Source organism: Typopeltis vanoorti, chromosome 22 (assembly GCF_054136105.1).
Source record: "Typopeltis vanoorti isolate ZY-2024b chromosome 22, IOZ_Tvanoo_1.0, whole genome shotgun sequence".
NCBI classification, from domain to species: Eukaryota; Metazoa; Arthropoda; class Arachnida; order Uropygi; family Thelyphonidae; genus Typopeltis; species Typopeltis vanoorti.
In genome coordinates, this window is record NC_143570.1 from 79,538,512 (window position 1) to 79,563,652 (window position 25,141).

The 25,141-nt window shown below is 36.5% G+C and overlaps 2 protein-coding genes across 4 annotated transcripts in view; one reads left to right on the forward strand and one right to left on the reverse strand.

The window, feature by feature from the left end:
• Window positions 1-3,147, forward strand: part of MetRS-m (Methionyl-tRNA synthetase, mitochondrial) — a 392,083-nt gene extending 388,936 nt beyond the window's left edge. The window contains exon 14 of the transcript XR_016550239.1: window positions 2,505-3,147. The gene's annotated coding sequence lies outside the window, so the exon portion shown is untranslated. The remainder of the gene's footprint in view (window positions 1-2,504) is intronic.
• Window positions 1-25,141, reverse strand: part of LOC150094511 (uncharacterized) — a 632,643-nt gene that overhangs the window by 61,209 nt on the left and 546,293 nt on the right. For all 3 annotated transcript variants that reach the window (XM_090412024.1, XM_090412025.1, XM_090412027.1), the window contains one exon: window positions 6,793-7,083. In XM_090412024.1, the coding sequence (XP_090268150.1) occupies window positions 6,793-7,083 (291 nt within the window). The remainder of the gene's footprint in view (window positions 1-6,792; window positions 7,084-25,141) is intronic.

Here is a 25,141-nt window from a genome sequence, read left to right on the forward strand (position 1 = left end):
AAACCAAGGTTCCATCAGACTGGTGGGTGATAGTGTGTCTAAGAAAGGGAGGCTGTTGTTTTTTTCTTTTCCAGGGTGAACTTGATACTGGGGTGTTGGTTGTTTAAGTGTGTTAGGAAGGAGAGGAGTGTATCAGAGCCATGTGGCCAAACAGCGAACACATCAACGTAGCAAAGCCATATGGTTGGTTTTTGTGGGGCAGAGTTTAAGGCTTCAAAAGTCTCCATAAAGAAGTTGGCCAAGGGTGGGGAAAGTGGTAAACCTATGGCTGTCCCCTTTTATATTTGTAGAATTTTCCTTGCCAAACGAAATAGCCCGAGTTCATTGCGAACTTAAAGACCATATGTGTTACAGACCATATAAAAATTGGCGTCCATTATCCACTCCACTAAAGCCCAACCACTTCCCCTAGATCTACCTGGTGTATACCAGGTCCCATGCAGCTGTAAGCTGTCCTACTATGGCCAAACAGGCAGGACAGCGAATATCAGAACACAAGGACTACATCCAGTTTAACCAGTACAGCCACTCTGGTCTTGCAGACCATGATCTGGATACACGCCACAGAATACAGTGGAAGAAAGCCATGGTAATACACCATAGTAAATTCAAATTTGAAAGGCTATTCATGGAATCAGCCTCAGCCCTAAGAAACGTGCCAAACCTCAACAAATTTGGTTGCATGAGACTGCCCCAAATTTGGGAGACTTACATCAGAAGACCTTCAGCCCAACGGCCAAGAATACCTACATAGCCCATTAGGGGGCACCATCAGGACTTTTAAGAGAAACAATAGCTTCCTGCTTCATCCTAATTTACTGTGTGTAGTGCCTGCATGCATGTGTCTTTATTTTAAGTTCCTGTGACGATGGCAACGTGATGTTGCCGAAATATTGGAAATATAGATTAAAGTTTGATTTAACACGTTCGCTGCCAACTACGAGTATACTCGTAGTGGGTAGACCTGCTTCACAAGCCAGCTACGAGTATACTCGTATGACGCTTACCGCCGGGGAACGAGATTATTGTAGTGACCTTGAAGAAGTGGAAATCCTTGGCTTGTGGGGCTAGCATCAAAACTGTGTATTCTCATAGACTGTATATGCTTTGTACAAGCCAACTACGAGTATACTCGTAGGACGTTTACCTCCGGTAACGAGATTATCGTACTGACCTTGAAGAAGTAATACTGCTCGGCGTAGGGGAACAGCCCATGCCAAAGTAGCGTGGCAGCGAACGTGTTAATTTATATCCTTTGCAAGGATATAAATTAAATTAAAATGCTGTAAATTCCTTAAGTTATTTAATATGCATGGAATATAATAATCTCTAAGCATGTTTCTATTATCGCTCATGCTGATCTCGAAAAGCAAATGGTAAGGCACTAAATGAAAATTCAGTAGTTCAAATGCCATGTCTCTATAGTATAAATGACATTTATGTAGTAAATTTAGGTTAATCCTTTATCCAAGTGTGAGCAAACAAAGTTTGTTCCTGAAAGTATCTTCAGGACTGGGGTAAGGTGGTACAACACCAGGAAACTCGTTGCAAAGGTGGAGCAAGCTAACATCAATCCTATCTCAGTATCCCCCATAATGCAAAACACATCTCCTTGTGGATATGTATAATGTTATGCATTAAGGGAAGGGCTAGTTTCAACCTTTATTGAGGTCTCTTCAGTGGGAGCCAGGCCCAAGTGGAGATACCAGGCAGAAGCATTAGCAAGGTCATCTCTACCTATAGGAGTTGCCAAACGGTGTGCCACCTTTTTATTAAATTACTCTGGATTTAGAGAAAGATGTTGAAAGTATATTTTTTTTTTTGGATAAAGGATTAAACTAAATTTATTATAGTCTAACCAAGTGAAAAATATACTTTCAACATCTTTCTCTAAATCCAGAGTAATTTAATAACAAGGTGGCACACCATTTGGCAACTCCTATAGGTAGAGACGACCTTGCTAATGCTTCTGCCTGGTATCTCCACTTGGGCCTGGCTCCCACTGAAGAGACCTCAATAAAGGTCGAAACTAGTCTGGGTAGTGGCCCTTCCCTTAATGCATAACATTATACATATCCGCAAGGAGATGTGTTTTGCATTATGGGAGATACTAAGATAGCAGTGATGTTAGTTTGCTCCACCTTTGCAACGAGTTGCCCGGTGTTGTACTACCTTACCCCAGTCCTGAAGATACTTTCAGCCACAAACTTTGTTTGCTCATACTTGGATAAAGGATTAAACTAAATTTATTACAATCTAACCAAGCAATCCTTCCTAAAATATACTTTCAACATTTATGTAGATTTTACACTTACAGGTTGCAAATAGACAGTAAAATTAAAGAGCACACAGGAAGATAGTTTGATGTTAAATGAGGTGTAAGATGGGGATATAAATCATCTCCACTGTTATTGATTACTTATATAGATTATACTATTAATTAAAGTGGTATTATAGATGATTTTCACAGAAAGATGTTAAGCTTTTTTCTTTTGGTTTTCCAGCTGTTTATCAAATTCTAGCCCTTGTGGCTTGTCTTATTATGGACAAAATCTGGAAGAACTCCTGTTATTCTTCATGAAGGTCTTAAATCAAGTACCATGAGCCTGAACAATCTGGACTTGCTGAACATGCCATCTCTAAACGGAGTTCTCTGGAGTAACACTGAACTTCTACATAACAGCAGATTTCTTATGTAATTCATAGATTTCACAAGTTTCCTTACAAGGAAACTTGTGAAAAGTTACTGCATTTCCCAAACTTAACTAGATCTGATGGTCTATGTTTGTTTATCCCTTTTATGGAAGACAGTACTTTTCAATCTGCTAATCTTTCCTAACTTGCTTAACCAATTGTGCTCATGCATACATATGTACACACACACACACACACACACACTTTTTTTTTTTTTTGGAGGACTGTATGCAGTTGCCCAGTGTACTGGCACCTTTATAAGCAATGATATGTGACAGAGATGAGGAATTGTTTTATTTAACTTTTTCTACTATCAAAGAATGTATACTAGAACCTGCTATTTACCAAAAAAAGCACTGTATGTATAATTAGGAACAGGTTGACTGTTGTTACCTTACTGTAACTATTATGGTGGTACATTTTGGATTGTTATTTGTATAATTTGTTGTTCAGTTTACATACCAAAGATGCCCTTGAAACATATGCAGAAATTTTATAAATAAAGATCAGTTTTTGTTTTGTGTGTGTTTTTTTGCCTTTCATTGATATTAAGTTTAGTTCAATTAGATGACTGAATCTTCATCGCTATTAAAGATGAACTACAGTTAGCTATATATATACTATCTTGACAAGATTGTTAGCAAATATGTAATGAAAACGTCTTCTGAAAAAAATCAAAAGTTGTGGCATTTAAAGGAAGAGAACAAGGAAACCAATAAGAAGCAAAATAGTTCTGAATAGCAAAACCAATTAAACAATTTAATAATTTTAATTATCAAAAAATAAAAAAATTAATAAATTTACCAAAATTACAGGTGTGATTAAGTATATTTTTGAAACAAATTCAGTACAAAGAAATAACCAGATTATGAATATTCAGTATTTTAGCTAAACCTGCTATATTACATACAAGTGAAACATGTACAATGAAAAAAAGCAGATCGATCAACAGGGAATAACATCAGCAGAAATGAAATTTTTAAGATCAGTAGGATACACTAAACTACATAAAAGAAAGACAAAAATTTTACAGCTATAACAAGAATCAACTTTACAAACATATAATTATAGAAATAAATGGATTCAATAAGTGAATGTTAGACTAACAAGAAGAATACTGAAATATATGCCTAAAGATAAAAAACAGAAAGAAACCCTTAAAGGGATGGTGTGAAACCAGAAAACCTAATACCATAAAAGGGCTTACTTCTTTGCTCTGCGTGGATGTTATTATCTTAAATCTGCTATGTCTTCAAGAGTCTTAATGAAATAACTGCTGAATAATGAAAAATAAAATAAAATAAATAAAAATAATGAAAAATTTTATATGAAAATTGGCAATTCCGAAAGACTGAAAACAGACTAAATAGAAAAACAACTCACTTGTTCAGTGAGTGTCTCAGTTCTCAGAAATTCTTCCATATAAAATGGTTATACACTTTAGCTATTTGAAGCACAATTTTTAGAGATGAAAGTTATATATATATATATGGAAACATATAACAGAATTGCTAAGTCTATTATGGTGGGAAATCAGCCAAATAAATTCTAACAAGACAAGTCAGACAAAAGGCCAAGCTAACTGTACACAGGACAGTATTCAAACTAACAGCATGGTTAGAAATAAACAGTTCAAAGATGGAAAAGGCCACATATCAAAGCTTAAGGGGCATTAGAAGAAAGAACAAAACAGCATTACTGGCAGACCCACATTTTTTGGAAGAAACTTTATCAGAAACTAGCTGACAGTCAAACATGGTGTGAATTTACATATTATTTATTATTGCTTGAGGTTATACTCCTGAAGATTATTTTGATAAGGTGGAAAGTATGATTTGATTAATTCACAAGAAATTAAATTATTTTTAGAGTTATTTTACCTAAGTAAGAAAGCAAACAAAATTTTGCATGTGAAGTATTACCATGTTATACATATATAAAAAACAGTTTATTTCACATGTAAATTAAACTGCTCTCTGGTGAAAGGGAAGGAATGTGCAGCAAATTATGACAAAAAAATAAGCAACTTGTATGTAGAGAGAAGCTGACTTGATCAATTAACTTAATTTTATAGACATCACATGCATAAAGATTTGCATGCTACGACTAACATAAAATTTATCATGCAGGACCTCCAAGAAATCACAACACTCATCACAGGAGGCCCATCGTAGACAACACAAAATCTATCATACCACTCCTTAAACCTGTTCGCTACCTTATCAAGCAATGCATTCCATGGTCTAACAACCCTCCATGCAAACAAGCAACTTGTCACACACTCACTACCTCCTTTTGCGACTTCCAGGCATGATCACTTGTTTCTACTATATGAAAAATATCCCCATTGTCAATCCTGTAAATATCTCTCAACAGTTTAAATGTCAATCTCAAAATGTAGATGAAAACAGGAATATAAATCTCTTCTTTATACCTGTTAAGGCTTAAGTGCTGTAAGGACATCATGTTGGATGTTTAATGGAATATTTACAGTACTAATAAAGGATTAAAACTAATTTTTAATGCTTCCAATATTTTGTCCAGTCACTGAGACATCTTCAGAGATTACAAATAACTCTTGTAACACACACACACAAAGACAACACAATACTAAATGAAACAAGTGGGTGACCCTAAAGTCCTATCTAGGTGGTGCACCCTTATGGGCATTTGTAGGTGGTCTAGGATGTAAAGTTAGACCTCTGACAATTATTGATTCCTAAATTGTGTGAAGTTTTACGCATCTATACTTATTTAAATTCAGTTGATTTCTGAGGGCAGCCACAGATTCTAAAAACAGTCTTTTTTTTTTTTTAATTTACTATGGTGGAGCATGGTGATTTTCTTCCAGGAGATCCTGTAGGCTGTAACCAATACATGTAGAGTGACCATAGTCATGATGTTGCAGATGTATGATTTGTGTTCTTCTAAATGGATGTTGCTGATCTACTTGTCTGTCCAAAGTAAGCCAGTTTATAGGAAAAAAAGTACTTTATATACTCCAGGCACTGAGAGAGGAGGGAGATTATCTTTGGTAAAACAGATAAAGGTAGCAAGTTTCTGGTGGCTTAAAAGCTGTGTCGAGGTTGTACTTTTTTAAAGTACCTGGCTATTTTTTCTGACGTGCCATGGATGTAGGAGATGGTATTTCTGAAATCCTTAAGCAATGGCTGCAGAATGGGGAAGAGCCGATTATTTTTTAATTCTGGAATCACTGTAGCCATTGGAAAGGTGTTGCGTATGTGGTTGAGTTCAGTTGATAGAGAAGTACCACTGGAACAAAAATTATAGGCTGTATTGGTTAAGAGTTTTAATAATGCCATATTGTTGATAGGGGTGGTGGCGGGAAAGTTTGTAAAATTTACGCAAACTTTTAAAAAATTTACAAATTTTTAAAAAAAGTTTGTATCTGCCTGTGTGAGTGGGTTTTCTATATACAGTGAAGGAAAAGTTACCATTAGGAAGGTGCTTTACTAAAGGTATCTATGATGGGTCAACTATTGTTATTTTCCTTTTTCAGTCACAGACGAAATATTGGAAGCATTAAAAATTAGTTTTAATCCTTCCCTATTGCTGTAAATATTTCATTAAACCAACAATATGGTCTCTTCTTTTTACAAGAAATCTGAAACTGTTTCTGAAGTATGATGCAGCTGTGAAACACACAATCTGCAAGAACAATATATGTATCAATCTCCCAAAAATTTGGATGACCAATTCCTTGATACTGCCTTTATGCTTAAATAATTAAATCAGCTTATATACACATTTGATAAACAAGTTACTTCCAGAGAAACACTATATCAAGATTTGACTGTATCAGGTGTATTTTTTCCAAACCACTATGTTTAAAACACTTTGATATAGCACATTATATCTTCTTTCAAAATGAAAGTTTGTTTCAAAGATATATATAGGTTTTTAACATACCTCATGTGCCAGTAAATATTGTCTCTCATGATGCAGGTTAACATCATTGTAATTAGAGGTTTCCAAGTTTGTTTGTTTTTTGTCACTAATGAAAACTAAATTAAGAAACAAGAGTAGTTGGAGCAAAAGAGTACTTTTGAAAGCTGATTAAATGATAAATAAACTCACCAATTTATCCTGAATATCCAAATTTTTGTTCTCTTGGCAGCTGTTATTGTTATCAACACTTGACTGAATGGTGGACTCTGTCTCACTTCTTCTATCACCAGTATCATGATCACTACTTTGGCTTTCCTGATCACTAGCAGTTTCATTCATGAAGCAGATTTGTAGATTCATACTACTCTGAAGTCTTGTAGTCAGGCTTGGTTTTCGAGTAACTCTCTCTCCACAATAATACTCTTCATTATCAGAGTCCATAGCCAACTTTCTACGAATTTCTTCTCTGTCGTTCCTTCTCTACAAATAGAGATTACAATTATTAAAATTATTATTTTGAGGAGAGCTTGTAAATAAGTTTAAGTCTGGAAGATCTAGATTATCATGTCTATCACATTATAATGCATTTGAAAGAAAAGGAAAAAAGAATATCTGTTATTATTAAAACATACAAACAAGTTGCTGTTAGCAGAGAACACAAGCTGGACATGAATATGACAGACAAATAGAATGCTAAGAAAGAAACCAGAAAGTGAGATGCTAAAGAAAATTACAGAATTTACCAATGATAACTCTCCTACTGGACAATGTATAATCATGTCATATCAGAAGAAAATAAATCTCAAGCAACACAACTGTATTGCAGAGATATGTACAAGAGAATAAAACAAAACAAAACACAGTACTTGCTAATATAGTTTATTATGCTAATAAGCAGTTTTCTAATCATATTTATTATTATTAACATTAAACCATGACAAACTCATTCACCATTAACTTACCACACTTTCAGGCAATGCATTCTACTCAACTATTCTTTACTCTCCTGCTAGTGCTCTCCAGGAATGGACCTCTGTTCTACCCCTGTCTCATCCCCATTATATGAAAAATCTTTTTCACATTAAACATTAATCTTTTTCACATTAATTAACAACCTTGACAATTTACATAAGTATATGAAAGTGGCTCCCTCAATGAATTAACTCCCTGGAAGAGCTTACATACTATCTCCTCTCCTATTCACAAGGCTCCACAAATTGCATTTCGTTAATATTTCTTTATACCAAGACATTCCAAATAGTGGATACTACATTAGTCATTATTGCTGTGCCCTTTCTAATATATATCATCATCAACTTGATAATTGTACAATCTTACTAACTTTCTGGGCTTAGCTCCCTCTGATTAGATCTCAATAAAGGTCAAAACTGGTCTGGTAGTGACCTTTTCCATAATGCAAAAGCATTGTGGGATATTGAGGCAAATGATGTGAATACAACAGCCACTATATAGAAATAGACTAGTCGTGCATAAACTTTGCTTATTTTTGGGTAAAGGATTAAAACAAGAACAGTATATGATTTCTTATCAAGTATAACATACTCATCCTATTGAAAACTGGGTGACCAAAATCTATGTCATGATACAAAGGAACCATAATTTCATTACCTCTACCTGGCAGTGGCCTCTATATCATTGCTATAATCTGTTATGTTCATCCTGACAATTATAGCAATGTGTTCCCTAAATTTCGGGTCCACCATTATACTCTCCTCCACCTCCTACAAGATATCACTGACAACTGTATACTATGCATTCCAGCTTTGCCTTTTGTAAAGTGTAAGATTCCAAATTTACACTTTACAACAATGAACTCCACTCATATCTGCTCTACTCCTTACAGTTCTCCCCAACTCTCATATGCTAACAGCATATCCCTATTTAATTCTCTGCCATCATCATTAACATTGAAGTTAAATAGCAGTGGCTCCAAAACAGAGTCCTGAGGAACATCGCTAGTGAATTTTTCTTCTAAGACAATGCTCCCACGAACAATTTACTGATACCTATCAGAGAGTCAATCTCCTATCCTACACAGTAATCTGTTATCTAATCCCCATCTGTTACCAACTTGTCAGGTGGCAATTATCAAAGAAGAAAGATAATACATGATAATAAAAACAGTTATTTTTGACCATGAGAACTATAGAAGAGAATGACTACTATTTGAGTTTTTTTGGTCAAATATATTTATTTTAAACTATGTTATACCAACTAGTTTTGCCAAATGTGGCTGTTGGCTTCATCAGGGTTAAAATTATATAAATGTAAGAACACTTAAACACTAAAAAACTGTTTGCACTGAAACCATAAATGGACCGAATACTATCCCATTTTTATAAAAGCAAAAGAACGCATACATCACACGTATATGATCTACTAGTTATTATGTAGGAATGTTCTGTAGTTGGCAGCAAAATTTAATTCTGGCATGTTGAAAGATCTAATGAGGGTCTTCCAGATCTCAGGCAGAATTAATCCTTGGTTTCTATTTAGGTTTTCTTCTGATCGGAGAACTGTTGTGTCTTCTTTTATCATTCAAGAGCGGAAATCCTAATCTAAGTAGGGCATGGAGCTTTTATCCCATTCTATAACATGGTTAGTCCTAGCAAAAATGAAAGGCTAACCCCGATTTGTCTTCTCTATTATTATTGATGTCTCCTATGTGTTCCTTTTTTCTGATTTCAAAACTTCTTGAAGCCTGGCCAACATAGTTTAAGCAGCACGAGCAGGGTATGTTGTAAACTCCAGCATATTAGAAAAAAGATGACTATCTTTTGGAGATCTTAAGAATTGGCAAATGGTCTGTGAAGGTTTAAAAGCTACCAGTATTCCATGCTTGAGGAGTTTAGCAATTTTATTAGAAACTGTCCCTGTAAACGGAATCACAATAGTAGAATTGTAATGTATATCTTCCGGTCGGTCATAGAAAAGAATCTGGTGGATCAATTTCCGAGGATAACCATTCTTTGTAAGATTGTTTAATATCGGGGATAGTTCATCTTAGAGGTCTTTATCATCAGTTGTAATGAGAGAGGCTCTATTTTTTACAATGCTAAGTTTCTGAGAAATATGGTGTGAAGAAGTGAAGTGTAAGTATCTACCTGTATTGGTAGGTTTGTGATAAACTGTAAGGCTGATGCGTCCATTTATTTGTTTTTTAATTAAAATGTCCAGAAATGGTAATTGGTTATCTTTCTCCAGTTCTAAAGTGAATTTAATTTTGTGATGTCAAGGGTTGATCTTGCTTAGGGAATCTAACAAATCCTTTTCTGTATTTTTCAAACAATAAAAATATCATTAACATATCTCCACCAAACTGTGGGTTTAGGGTCCAGTTGAGATCAAATTTAATTTTCAAATTTCCCCATAAAGAGATCAGCACAAGGTGGCGAAAGAGGGCTTCCTAGGCCTGTTAATTGCAGGTAAAAAGTTTTATTCCATAGGTTAGAATTTAAACAATGATGGAACAAAGAAGTAATGTCTTGAGGGAAGAAGTTTCCTAAAATGTCGATCACTTCCTCTACTGGAATATTGGTAAATAATGATGTCACATCCAGGCTTGCAAGAAGATCTGTATTGGGGATTGAGATGGTGTTTCATTTCTTCATGAAATGTTGTGAATTTCGTATGTAAGTATCCGAATTGTGGATGTGTGCTTTGAGAAGACCTGCAAGGTGCTTAGATAATAAATATGTAGGCGAATTAATACCATCAACAATGGGGCGTAACGGTATTCCATTTTTATGGCCTTTTGGAGAGCCATATAGTCTCAGCATTAGTGGATGCATAGACTTCAATCTCCTTTTTAAATGTGTTGATAAGCTATCCATATTACGTAATAAATCGTGTATTATTGTGATTCTGCAAAGTAGGATCTGAATCTAAAACACGGTAAGTAGATGTATCAGATAGTAAGTTGGTAATCTTATCTTTGTAATCACTAGTATTTAAGATCATTGTACAGTTGCCTTTATCGGCTTTTAAGATGATTTCTTTATCTTTCTTTTGCAGGTCTTCTCAAAGCATACATCCACAATTCAGATATTTACATACGAAATTCACAACATTTCATGAAGAAATGAAACACCATCTCAATCCCCAATACAGATCTTCTTGCAAGCCTGGATGTGACATCATTATTTACCAATATTCCAGTAGAGGAAGTGATCGACATTTTAGGAAACTTCTTCCCTCAAGACATTACTTCTTTGTTCCATCATTGTTTAAATTCTAACCTATGGAATAAAACTTTTTACCTGCAATTAACAGGCCTAGGAAGCCCTCTTTCACCATCTTGTGCTGATCTCTTTATGGAGAAATTTGAAAATTAAATTTGATCTCAACTGGACCCTAAACCCACAGTTTGGTGGAGATATGTTAATGATATTTTTATTATTATTATTATTATTATTAAAACAAGACCTCATGGAGTCAAAGACTCATCTAGGAGGTCCTTTTATCTCACACACATCTCATCATACCGGGTCTTAACACATTCAAACTCCTTGCAGACACCACACTCTCAGGCAAAGCATTCCAATCATTCACAACTCTGCACGAAAAAAACCTGCCTCTCACTCCCCTACTCACACCCTCTTTATACAGTTTCCAGGTATGACCTCTGGTTCTCCCCTGATCTCCCAGTATTCTCTGTAGAACTTCTCCACCATTGATCCTATAACAACCCCTTACCAACTTGTAGGTCTCTTATCATATCTCCCCTCTTCCTTCTCTCCACTAGACTCTGCAAATTACATCTTTTCAATCTTTCCTCATACTCGACATTCCAGAGGTCAGAAACTACCTTAGTCAGTCGCCTTTGCACCCTTTCCAACATCTCTTCATCCTTCTGAAAACCAGGTGACCAAATCTGGGCACAATAGTCCATGTGTGGCCTAATCAAAGCCTTATACAATGGAACAAGAATCTCCCTACTTCTACACGTCAGTGTCTTCCTCATCATTCCCAGAAGTCTTTGTGTTGTCTTCACAATTTTGGCGAAGTGTCCCCTAAATTTTAGATCCTTATCCACTATCACTCCCAGATCTCTTATTTCCTCTACTTCCAACAATATATTCTCACCAAGCATAAATTCTGCATCCCATCTTTGTTTTCCAAATTTTAAAACCTTACATTTTGCAACATTGAACTCGCATCCCCATTTGCTTGCCCAATCACTCAATTTATTCAAGTCTTCTTGCAAGGCCACAACATCTTCACTACTCTTTATGGTTCGTCCCAACTTTGCATCATCTGCAAACAACTGAATATCTCCATCCAAATCTTCGCCAATATCATTAATATACAAGTTAAATAGTAATGGCCCTAAAACAGATCCCTGAGGCACTCCACTAGTGACTTTCTTTTTCCTGGATATTGCATCCCCATACACAACTTGTTGATACCTATCAGATAGCCAGTCTCCAATCCAATGCACTAATCTAATATCCAACCCCATCTGCTCTAGTTTGACTGTCAACTTATCATGAGGTACTCTATCAAAAGCTTTTGCAAAATCCAAGTATATTACTGTGTATCCTTCTCCTCTGTCCAAGGAAGCAGTCACTTTATTGTAATAAGTAAGTAGATTACTAAAACACGACCTCCCTTTAGCAAATCCATGCTGTCCATCAAAGATTATACCATTGTTGTCAACCCAACTCTGGATCCTAGTTCTCACAAGCTTCTCCAACAACTTAACCACAACACCTGACACACAGATAGGCCTATAGTTTGATGCTTGAGTTCGATCACCTCCTTTATGAAGTGGCACAATCTTGCCCTCCTTCCACTCTTTAGGGACTTGACCAAGTGCAAGACTCGTATTAAAAAAATATGTCAAGGCAGGTGTCAACACTCTGGCACATTCCTTCAGAATACGCGGTGATATATTATCAAGTCCCACAGCCTTATTTACATCTAGTTTACTCAACTCCCCAAACACCTCTTGCTCACTTACAGTCAGTCTCTCCTCCCCATCATCAACTGCTCTTAATCTCTCCATGAAGTCACATTCACAAGATTGAAAGATCTTTATGAACTGCTCATTAAGTATCTCCACCACACATTCTGCAACAGCTGTCTTTATACCATTTCCTCCAATCAATGTCATCCTTCCATAATCATTCTTTCTTTTGCTGGCTACATATCGAAAGAACTCCCTAGGATTCTTTTTAGCTTCATTAGCTAACTGCTGTTCATACCTCTCTTTAGCTACTCTCACCAACCAAGTCACTCTCCTTGCCTGGTCTTTGTAGAACTCATGAAATTGGTTACTTCCACTTCTCTTATGCTGCCTCCACAATGCCCTTTTTCTCTGTATTGCATGCTTAATCTCTTTATTCATCCATCTCACACCTAACTTATTTAACCTTCTCACCCGTGGTATACATTTAGACATTGCATCCACTAAATATTTTTTGAAAATCCCCCAAGCTGCATTGATCTCTTTTCCAGCTAACTCCTCATTCCATGCTACACCTACAAGCTGTCTCCTGAGCTCTTCATAATCACCCCCCCTTGTAGTTCCACATATACCCTTTTTTCACAGGGGTCCTTGCACTGCTGGCAACCACCCAAGTAATCACCTCATGGTCACTTTCACCAATTGGTGGATGATTTGATACCTCATTGATAATTACATCCTCCGATGAGATGACCAAATCCAAGACCCTTAATCCTCTTGTGCCCTCTGTTACATACTGTCTGAGGTAGTTATCCCTCAAAAACTCAAGAAACTCATTTTCTTTACTTCCAGTTGCTATCTCTTAATTCCAGTCTATATTGCCATAATTAAAATCACCCATAATGATCACCCTTTTCTTATTTGCTTGGCTTATTTGACTATACATTTCACTATCACCACCATCCACATTACCAGGTCTATAACAACATCCCACCAAGTATTTGATTCTATTCACCTCTATCTCACACCATACTGCCTCAAAACCACTGGCCCCATTTCCCTCTTGCATCTCTACCTTGTATGGACATAACTCTTTCTCTATCATCAATAGCACTCCCCCTCCCTTTTTACCCCTTCTATCCTCACGAAACACATCATACCTTTCCATCTCTATTCCTGTCAGGATATCATCCTCATCTAACCATGTCTCACTTATTCCGACAATCTCTGGGTGCACAGATGCAATTAGTGCAACCATTTCATCTGCCTTGTTTCTTATACTTCTAGCATTGGTATACAAACACAACAACTCATTTCTGGATTTACAGCTAGTTCCACTGATACCACTCACTCGATGTGATCTCTCCATGCTGGACTGGGGCCATTTCCCTTTCTGCTTCTTCATTTTAGAACCCTTTGCAATTCCATCTGTTTCCTTTTGATCCCTGATCATCCCATTACTTTCCTGCCTACACATTCTCTCACCTCCTCTTGGAGCATCCACCTTTCTCACGCTGTGTATCCCTGTCCACCCTGAGCCTCGCCGTTTCCCTGCTCCTCTTGCACACCCATTCTCTTATTTTCTATACTCATACCACTCACTTCCACATTCATTTCCACTCCTTCAATCTCTCCTGTCTTACTCTCCTGCTCTTCCACATCACTCCCCTCTCGATCTGATTCATTCTCTCTATTCACTTCTCTACCTTCCAGCAGCAGTCTCTCCAAGCGACTCATACCATAACCACTCAAATGCAGTCCATCGCTCCCATACAGCTCACTTCGTCCCTCAAACTCATTCCACACATTAACAAACTGTACTCCCATCTCCTCACACATTTCAGCCAGAATATCATTCATAATCCTTGCTCTCCGCCTCATTTCACCACAATCATACCTAGGTAACACACTGACCACCCTTCCTGTCACACTATTCTCCTTTATCTTTCCAAGCAGTCTCCTGACATTCATTTTGACATGCTCTTTGTTCTCTCTCAAATCATTCGTACCAATTAATACAATTAACTCTTTCGCTCATTCCCGCCTCATATTCAATGCCTCAATCACTCTACTCATTTTACCGCCTGGAAAACATACCTTGTGCATTTTATCCTCTAGCACACCTTTAATAATGGAGTCGCCATACAATGCCACTTGCTCATCTTTTGTTATCGCTTTCATGCCATCATGATTTATTTTAATAGTTTTGTCCTGAATTCTCTTAATTTCATTCCGCATCCATTTCATTTCTTGCTTCATCCAATCCAATTCACCTTCTAAACCTCGCGACACATTCACTCTATCATTAAATCTTTCTAACTTTCTAACTCTCGACCCCCTCTTCTCACTTTCCCTCTCATTCATCCTTCTTTGTTTCCGTACTTTCGGTCCAACATACGTCCAACTTTCACTATCATTCTTCTCACTTTCACTCTCACATATCTTTCTTTGTTTCCGTACTTTCAGACTAACATGCGTCCAACTTTCACTATAATTCTTCTCACTTTTACTGTCATTCATCTTTCTTTGGTTCAGTACTTTCGTTCCAACATGCGTCCAACTTTCGCCATCAGTCATTCTTCTTTCACTATCATTCATTCTTTCGATTTTTTTTACTTGCGATTTCTGCACCACGCCATTTCTACTTTCATTCGTTCTCTCAATTTCGTTTCTTTCCGCCTCACTTTCGTCCCTTTTAACATCCGTTACGGTTGTCAAATCGCTCTTTTTCTTTTTTCCTGATTTTTTAACATTTTTTCGCCTGTCTTTCTCGCCATCCTCTTTCAAACGTGCACTCGCGACACAATCGGTACTAGCACTTTCTGTCATCAACTTCATATTCGCGTTCATCAATTCCTCGTTCAGGTCACATTTCGCACACACCCTTCTTCCATCTGCACTAAACATCCACAAATCATTTACGTAGTCGAAGGAATACATATAACAGACCTCACACTTAACGAACCGACTGAAATCCAAATTAAAATCCTGGAATGACAATGCCGCCGCCATTTTTTTTTTTTTTTTTTTCTCTGCAGGTTACTAGGTCTAATATTAACGTTTTCGTATTTAGTTTAAGCAAGCAAAAAAAATGTTGTTTGAAATATATTGTTTGAATTATTGTTTGAAAAATACAGAAAAGGATTTGTTAGATTTCCTAAGCAAGATCAACCCTTGACATCACAAAATTAAATTCACTCTAGAACTGGAGAAAGATAACCAATTACCATTTCTGGACATTTTAATTAAAAAACAAATAAATGGACGCATCAGCCTTACAGTTTATCACAAACCTACCAATACAGGTAGATACTTACACTTCACTTCTTCACACCATATTTCTCAGAAACTTAGCATTGTAAAAAATAGAGCCTCTCTCATTACAACTGATGATAAAGACCTCTAAGATGAACTATCCCCGATATTAAACAATCTTACAAAGAATGGTTATCCTCAGAAATTGATCCACCAGATTCTTTTCTATGACCGACCGGAAGATACACATTACAATTCTACTATTGTGATTCCGTTTACAGGGACAGTTTCTAATAAAATTGCTAAACTCCTCAAGCATGGAATACTGGTAGCTTTTAAACCTTCACAGACCATTTGCCAATTCTTAAGATCTCCAAAAGATAGTCATCTTTTTTCTAATATGCTGGAGTTTACAACATACCCTGCTCATGCTGCTTAAACTATATTGGCCAGGCTTCAAGAAGACAAATCGAAGTTGGCCTTTCATTTTTGCTAGGACTAACCATGTTATAGAATGGGATAAAAGCTCCATGCCCTACTTAGAGGATGATTTCCGCTCCTGAATGATAAAAGAAGACACAACAGTTCTCCGATCAGAAGAAAACCTAAATAGAAACCAAGGATTAATTCTACCCGAGATCTGGAAGACCCTCATTAGATCTTTCAACATGCCAGAATTAAATTTTGCTGCCAACTACAGAACGTTCCTACATAATAACTAGTAGATCACACACATGCTGTACATGTGATGTATGCATTTTTTTGCTTTTATAAATATGCAATTGTATTCAGTCCATTTATGGTTTCAGTGAAAAGTTTTTTAGCCTTTAAGTGTTCTTACATTTATATAACTTTAACCCTGATGAAGCCAGCAGCCAAAATTGGCGAAACTAGTTGGTATAACTTAGTTTAAAATAAATATATTTCACCAAAAAACCCAAATAGTAGTCACTCTCTCCTAAAGAAGATAATAGATTGTTAAAACTATCTCCTTTAGCAAATCCACACTGACTATCACAGGTATGCTGCTGTTATTAACCCAATTCTGGATCCTAACCCTCACCAATCTCTCCAGTACCTTGCCACAATTCCAGATACACAGATTGGTCTATGCCATAGTCTCCCCTTATCCATGGGTTCACTATCTGCAGTCAGTCCAAAAATATTCAATGGAGAATTCCAAAAATAAACAAATTTATAATTACATCCAACATTATTTGAAAGCCTAATATTTGTAGAATCTATGAAAGTTTCGTAAGTTGACCTGAGAACTTATGAGAATACAATCCTTGGAATCCCCAAGTTTCCTTAGCTACTTAAGTCAAGTAGTGCAATGCTAAGGCAACTCGGAGATGCCGAGGATTGTATTCTCGTAAGTTCTCAGGTCAGCTTACGAAACTTTCATAGTTTCTACAAACATTCGGCTTTGAAATAATGTTGGATCTAATATAAACTTTGCCTATGTAAATTTACATCGCATTGTATGGCTCTTTTTTTTTTTAGTAATAGACAATTCATAAGTTTTAAATTGCCAGCCGTTCTGAGCAGTTCTTGGTTATCAGATCGACTATTGCAGTATCGCAGTGCTCGTGTTCAAGTAACCCTTATTTTACTTAATAATGGCCCGAAAGCACAAGAGTAGTGATGCTGATATGCCAAAGAGAAGCCATAAAATGCTTCTTTTAAGTGAAAAGGTGAAAGTTCATGACTTCATAAAATAATAAATAAAACGTGTGCTGAGGTTGCTAAGATTCCATTCACATAAACTTTTATTAAGGTATGTTGTTATAACTTCTATTTTATTATTAGTTATTGTTGTTAATCTCTTACTGTGCCTAATTTATAAATTCAACTTTATCATAGTTATGTATGTATTGGGTTCGGTACTATCTGCAGGTTGTCTCGGAACTTATCACCTGCAGATGGGGGGGGGGAACTACTGCAATTCGAAAATTAAGTCTTATAACCTCTATGAAGTGGAACAATCTTTCATTTCTTTGGGACATGTTCCATTGCAAGACTTGTAAACAAGAATCTCAAGGTGGCCAGAAACTCATTAGACTATCCCTACAAAGCATCAAAGATATATATCACTAAGTTCTACTGTATGATTAATATACAGATTACTTAAATCCTCATACTTCTCACTCACTAACCATCATTCCCAGTGCATTCAAGCTCTGCATAAAGAAAGATATATGGATGATTAAAAAAACTTGATGAATTCTTCATTTAATATCTCCAATACATCCTCTGCAATAAGTTACTATTATTATTTTCTCGACCTCCATGAAGTCACAAGCCTCATTATGGGAGGTCAAAACTAGTCAACACAAATTGTAATATCACTCCTGCCACAATTTGCATTTTCACCATTCTCTCAGGTAAAGCATTCCATGCTCCTACAATTCTTCATGCAAAAAACACCAACTTCTTCCCATTTTAATCACTACTTCCTTTTGCAGCTTCCAGGAACGGCTCCTTGTTTCTTCCTCTCCTTCCGTATTATGAAAAATCTCCCCAGCATTAATCCAAGAATAATCCTTCAATGGATTAAGTGTCTCAATCATATCCCATCCTCACTTTGATCTTTATCCACCAAACTCTGCAGTCTGCATGTCATCAGTCTATCCTCATAACCAATATTGTACAATCCTTTTTGTAATAGATTTCACGGTTTGATACGAACACAGATGATTAAGAAAATAACTATTTATTAACTTAAAAGCTAATATTTCGCTGTTATTATATCCAGCATCTTCAGAGCACACAACACAAAGTTTGTTACAAATGCAAAACAACCACAATCCGGTGTAACAGTGGGGCTAGTAAAAGTAATTGCAGCGTGCAACACAAGACTAAAGTCCTAATATGGTGCCATCTAGGTTAAAACAAAAAATAAATAAATAAATAAATATAAAAAAAAATACATTTCAAAAATGAAATCTATTACAAAAATGTCTGACGAACACGTAAGCCTATCCACGTGTATTGTACAATCCTGATAGCATTTTTGTCTGTCCTCCCTGTACTCTCTACTAGGTTACTTCATCCCTTCAAATCCTGGGGACCAGATCTGTGTACAGAAATCCAAATGTGGTCTGATCAAACATTTACACAATGGGACTGCCACCATTTTATCTCTCATGGTCAATATTGCAGCAGTTCTTGGTTATATCTTCACAACCTTTGTGATATTTCCTCTGAACTTCAAATTTCTATCTACAGTCACATCAAGATCACTTGATTATTCCACTTCTTCCAGTATAACTCTAACAAATGAGTATGAAGCATCTGTGGATCCCAAATTTCAAAACCGTACATTTAGTTGCATAATTCCCTTCAATCTGCCCATCTTTTCAAGTCCTCCTGAAGAGCCAAAACATCAGCACTATTGCTAATAACCCTCCCAAGCTTTACATCATCTGCAAACAACTGAAGAGTAATGGTCCCTGTACTGAATGCTGTGGAACTCCACTTGTAACCTTCCTACTCACTGATACCGCTACCCCATACATAACTTCAATCTATCAGAAAGCCGGTTGCCAAACCAATCCACTAACTTGATATGCAAACCCATTTATTGGTTATGAGGATAGACTTAATAACCAATTTATCATGTAGCAATGCAAAATGCCTTAGAAAATCCAAAAGAATGATAGCATATACCTTACTCTCATCTACTGCTGTTGTTACTCTTTTTTTTTTTTAAAGGGAATCAGATTCACTAATGCAAAAGCACCTCTTAACAAATCCATGCTAAGTTGCATAAATAATATTGCCCTCATCTGTCCAATTGCATGTATGAGTTTTTATCAGTTTCTCCAAAATCTTAACCACAGAAGAAATACAAACAGGCCTATAGTTTGATACTTCCATTCTACTACCACCTTAATGCAATGGCAATAAATGCATACCCACTGATTCTCTTTCCACACCTCAAGAAAGTGGGTAAGGTATCCTATTGCAAGACTCATTGAACAGCCACGCATTAGTGGTATGGGGTCAGTTCTACAGCACATCCCATTAAAACACATGGCAAAATTTCATCTAGTTCCCCTGCCTTTCTGACAATGACCATATTTAGTATTTGGAATATATCCTCTTCATTCACTTCTAACACTTCACCACTCCTTATCCCTCTAGGAATAAAACCTGTTGCTAGGATGGAACACTTATAAGGGGATAATTAAATAGCTGAACTATGTCATCTGCACTGGTCACCCAAGTATTATCAACCATCCAGCAAGGTAATCCATTATGATCATTTTTCTTCTTACTCATTACATAACAAAAAAACTCTTTGGGATTCTCCTTGGATTGCAGCATGAGCCTTATATCCTCATGCCATTACTCTCAACAATATTTTCTTAAGCATCTCCCATGAACTACTGACCTGTCTTCCTTCACATTCTTTCATCTATTGTACTGCTGCAATCTGAAGTCTATGATAGTTGCTTGCCTTATAATTCCATAAATTTCTTCTGCCTTGATACTTTAACATGCCTATTCATCCTCTAAGCCATCATCATCCTCTACATGGTCACTCTCACCAACTGGGAGTTAAGTATGATATTTCAATCATAATCGGATCCACTGATGCTAATGAAATCTAAGACTCTTTATCCTCGCGTTCTCTTCACCACATGCTGCCTAAGATAGTTATCCCTGAAGAATTTTCAAAAATTGAGTTCCTTAGTATTTCATGCTACCTGCCCCACCTCTGCCCAGCTTATCCTGCTATAGTTGAAGTCTTCCATAATGATTGCTTGCTTTGAACTTGGCAAACTAATTTGCCTGAATGTTTACTGCTCATTCCCATGTATATTTTCTGGTCTACAGCAACATCCTACCAAATATCTTATAATGATCTGTCTCACACCACGTACTCTCAAAGCCATCAGCATTATGTCCACTATGATTCTCCACCCTGAGAGGGCACAATTCATCTCTTATGAATAACAGTCCACTATCACATTTACCTACCATATCCTGCCAAAACATGCTATACCCTTTACTTTCTATCCCTGTTGGAACATCTTCCTCAGCTCACCAAGATTCATGATACCAACAATCTTTGAAGAGACCAAGTCAATCAACAGCACTCATTCCTTTTATTTCTAATGCTTCAATTATTTGTATACAAAAAAAAACCAGTGCATATCCATCATGCAGATAGCAAACCACTACCCGTATGTTAGGGAAAGGAGACTAGACGAGAAAACAACAGTCTCTCCAAATGCTTGCATCCTTCTGCATTCAAACGCAATTCATCTCTTTCTATCCTCAAATGTATTCCATGCATCCACGTATTCCAGAAGTCTCTTACTACACATGTATACAGAATAAGATGATAGTAAGATACATGCCACATGTATCTGACTATTATCTCATTCATCATTATTCTGCACTGCACATTATATCATATTAGGGCAACATACCTATCATCCCTCTGACACAGATCTGCTGCAATTCTCACCTCAATCTCAAATCTCTTGCTACCTCTAAGGTCATCTGTACCAACCATTATTACAATCATCTGCTCTAGATTTTCACCTTGCTTCATTGCTGCAGTCTATCATTCCTCCTGGCAAGTATTCCTCTGGCACTCTACTCTGCACACCAAGAATAATCAAATCTACATACATTATACTCCTCCAAACAGATTAATTCATTATTCTCTCAGTGGAATCCCTGACTGTTCCCAATCTCCATCTGCGGTCTCTCTCTCCTGCTTTTCCTCCTTCCTCTTATCTCTCTCTATCCCTTGCTTCCATACTCTTTACTTTCTCCAATTTAGTCTCTTCCATATTCTCTTTCTCATGTCCTTCTGCCAAACTTACTCTCATTCTCCTCACACTAGTCAATCTTTCCAGCCTTCTAGTCTCTTCATTCATCCTCCTCAACTCAGTCTTAATGCCTTCCATCTTCTTTCTCAGCAGTTCTGTTTCTCTCTCTCTCTCCACACATCCTGCTTTCAACTGACATTCTCTCTCTCTCTCTCACACACACACACACACACACAAAATTATGGTCATCAGATAAACCATTTCCCTCTGCCATGCTGCACATAGCCAAATCCATATGTACATCTTTCACTTATATTCTTGTTTTATCCCATATCCAAGTCTAAGTAAAGAAAGCTCACACATCAAGAACATTCCCAACTAGGCTACTTGTGAATCAAGTCAGGATATAGTGTTATATAGGTTCAGAAAGGTGTGTGTGTGTGCTTTGCATTGTGGGATACAAAGCAATTAATGTGGCATCAGACTACATACAAGTAGCCTGGTCATGAATGTACTTCATGCAAACTGTTTGCATACACTTGGATAAAGGATAAAACAAGAATATAATTTCTTAAGAAGTTTTATTTAATTTGCAACCAAGTGAAGAACTTTCTACATACATCTTTCCTAATTTCGTCACACTAACATGTTACTGGTATTCACCAACTGAATTCACCCATTTCCAAAGCACTATCTCTGCTACTGCCACTGAAACTCTACTATTTTTTGTTAACTAATATCATTCCCTCATAATACTTTTTTCCTTCTTTGTCTGCTCATGCAGTTGATTATTACCACTCATCTTATTTTGTCTTCACAATGCCTTTATCCACAATGAAAGCTTAATCTCTTCATTCATCCATTTCACACATACTTTAACTTTCTCACCTTTGGAATACATTTAAACATTGCTGTTGTCAAACAGTTCTTGACTAGCACCAAGAATCAATGACAGCCTTTAGATCCAACTCCTGATTCCATGCCATAATTACAAGCTGTCTGTCAAACTTTCTATAGCTTTGTAGGTCAGCATATACATAAAAGTCCTCATATGGTATACCTCGCTAACTGGAGGGAGATTATTATTGTGGGTTGGGTGTCTACTCTCAGTCCTTACATAACCTCCATTACATACGCTAAAGTATATCTTAAAAACTCAATGAATTCATTCTCTTTGCCTGCAGATGCTATCTCTTCATTCCCTTATATTACCATAATTAAAATCACCCATTATGATTACCATTTAATTGCTATACATATGCCTATACATTTCCTTATCACTATTCATTATATTTCCAGGTCTATTATAGTAACCCCCCAATTAAATAAGAGGCGTGACAACTGAATTCCCAGAATATACCTGTTAAAAACCTATGTTTGGAACTATACATTAGTGGCTACCTGTTGCCTTTGAAGTAATCCGCTTGTGCATTTATACAGTGGTTTAGACGGTGTTCCCATTTTTGGAAACAGGCCTGGAACTCTTTCTCCATAATACTCTAGTTCATTTATCACATTATGCTGGATATCAGAAAATCTTTGTCCTTTTAGCCAATCTTTAATTGTGGCAACAACTAGAAATCACAGGGAGCTAAGTCAGGTGAATAAGCAGGATGACGTAATTCAGTAATCGATTTTTTGGTCAGAAACTCTCATGATGAGGGCGCTATGGCTTGGCGCATTGTCATGATTTCTTTTGAAATCTTTCGCATATCCAATTCTTCAGTTAAAATTAGTGTTTCTCAATTCAGTTGCAATTCATCAGCCATTAATTGCACGCTTAATCGTCTGTCAGACCGTACCAAATCTCGCACTCTGTTCACATTTGCATCCATCGTTTTTGGCTGAATGTGAACGATGACCCCAGAAGTGGGGTCATCGTTCACATGTTCTCGCTCACCTTTGAATCTTTATGCCATTCATAGGCATTTGACTTTTTCAAAACATCCACACCATATGCCACTTTCAACAGCTCCAATGTTTCAGTAGCAATTTCGCCAACTTTCACCCAAAATTTGATGTTAACACCCTGCTCCAAATTTCGATCACACATTTTTATGCCAAAGTTTATAGATCTCTATTGTTTTTGCAATAGCCAACTAGCAAATGGCTATCGGCTTGAGGTCAATGCACGCATTAGTTAAAAGATGTACAAACACAATTACTCATGCGACTCCAACCAAATCACCACACGGGCAATATTACACAGCCATTATGGGAATTGTCACACCTCTTATTTCACCGTGTTTACCCCTAACACCATACTGTTTCAAACTAACTAGTTCATCATCACCAACCATTATTTCTTGCATCTCTACTTTTCCCAGGTAAAATAGAGATGCAAAATGCACCATCATCATCAACAATCTTTTCCCTTTCTATTCTCACAAAAAAACATCACACCCTCCTTTTCTATTCCCATCTATATTTTTTCAATAATTTTTCGGCAAAACGAATGAACTCAATAAGTTGACAATTTCACTGCCCTTATTTTTGATATTTCTGTTGGCATGTGTAGATAAACAATTCATAAATATATTAAAAGCTATACAAATGAAATGCACCACTTTAAATTCTTTACATAGACTAATACCAAATAGCCTCCCAGAACACTGAGCAAAAGTTAGAAAACTAAAAAAAAAATTAAATTAAATAAAAAAATAAAATAAAAATTTCAAGCATATAATTTTTTGTAAAGTATGACATCCAACTCCTAATCTAGCTGACATCTCACAAAGCCCATGAAATGCATTTTCATTTTGTTTATTTCATTCCTAAGACTAGATTCCTAGACTAGTTGCTTCCCAGACTGGATTTTCAAATAAAATCCAGTCTGGGAAGCAACTCTTTCCAGTAATACATTTGATAACATGCATATTATAGCCAATGGCAAATTAAGCAGCTAAATTTAATTTTAAAAATTTCATGCGATATCATAATTGTAAACACATTAACAATAAATGCTAAAATAACATAAAATGTATTGAACTATATGTCTACAAACCATAAAATTATGTAAATTAGAAAAAGACACATTGAAATATAGTGTCTATGAGTGTCAAACATCTGCCTCTAACCCTGCCCACTACAGGATACTGAAGGCAACTTGGAATGAAATCACTTGCTCTCTCCATGTATGTAGACAGCCATGAAAACTTTCATTATTTAATTACACTGGAGTAAACCATGAATAAAACCAAGAATATTTCTCATTAAGCTCGGAAGCCAGTATCAAAATAATTAAGACAATTTTGGGTTTAAAAATCGCATTTTTTTTTTTTAATTTATGATTCCTACTTCATAATTACTAATCAGATGTAGATTCTTCTTCTTTTACCATGCCTTATCCCATGTTAAACGGGGTTGGCGCACCGATCTTTAACCTTCCTCTTCCTAGTTCTCCGGTCCAGGGCATCCTTCAGACTCCATCCTTTCTCCCTAAGATCCTCTGTCACCTTATCCCTCCACCTGACTTGGGCCTGCCTCTTTTCCTCCTTCCCTCCAACTCCATATACTCCACTTGTTTACCAACATACTCCTCACCCTTCCTCTCTACATGTCCAAA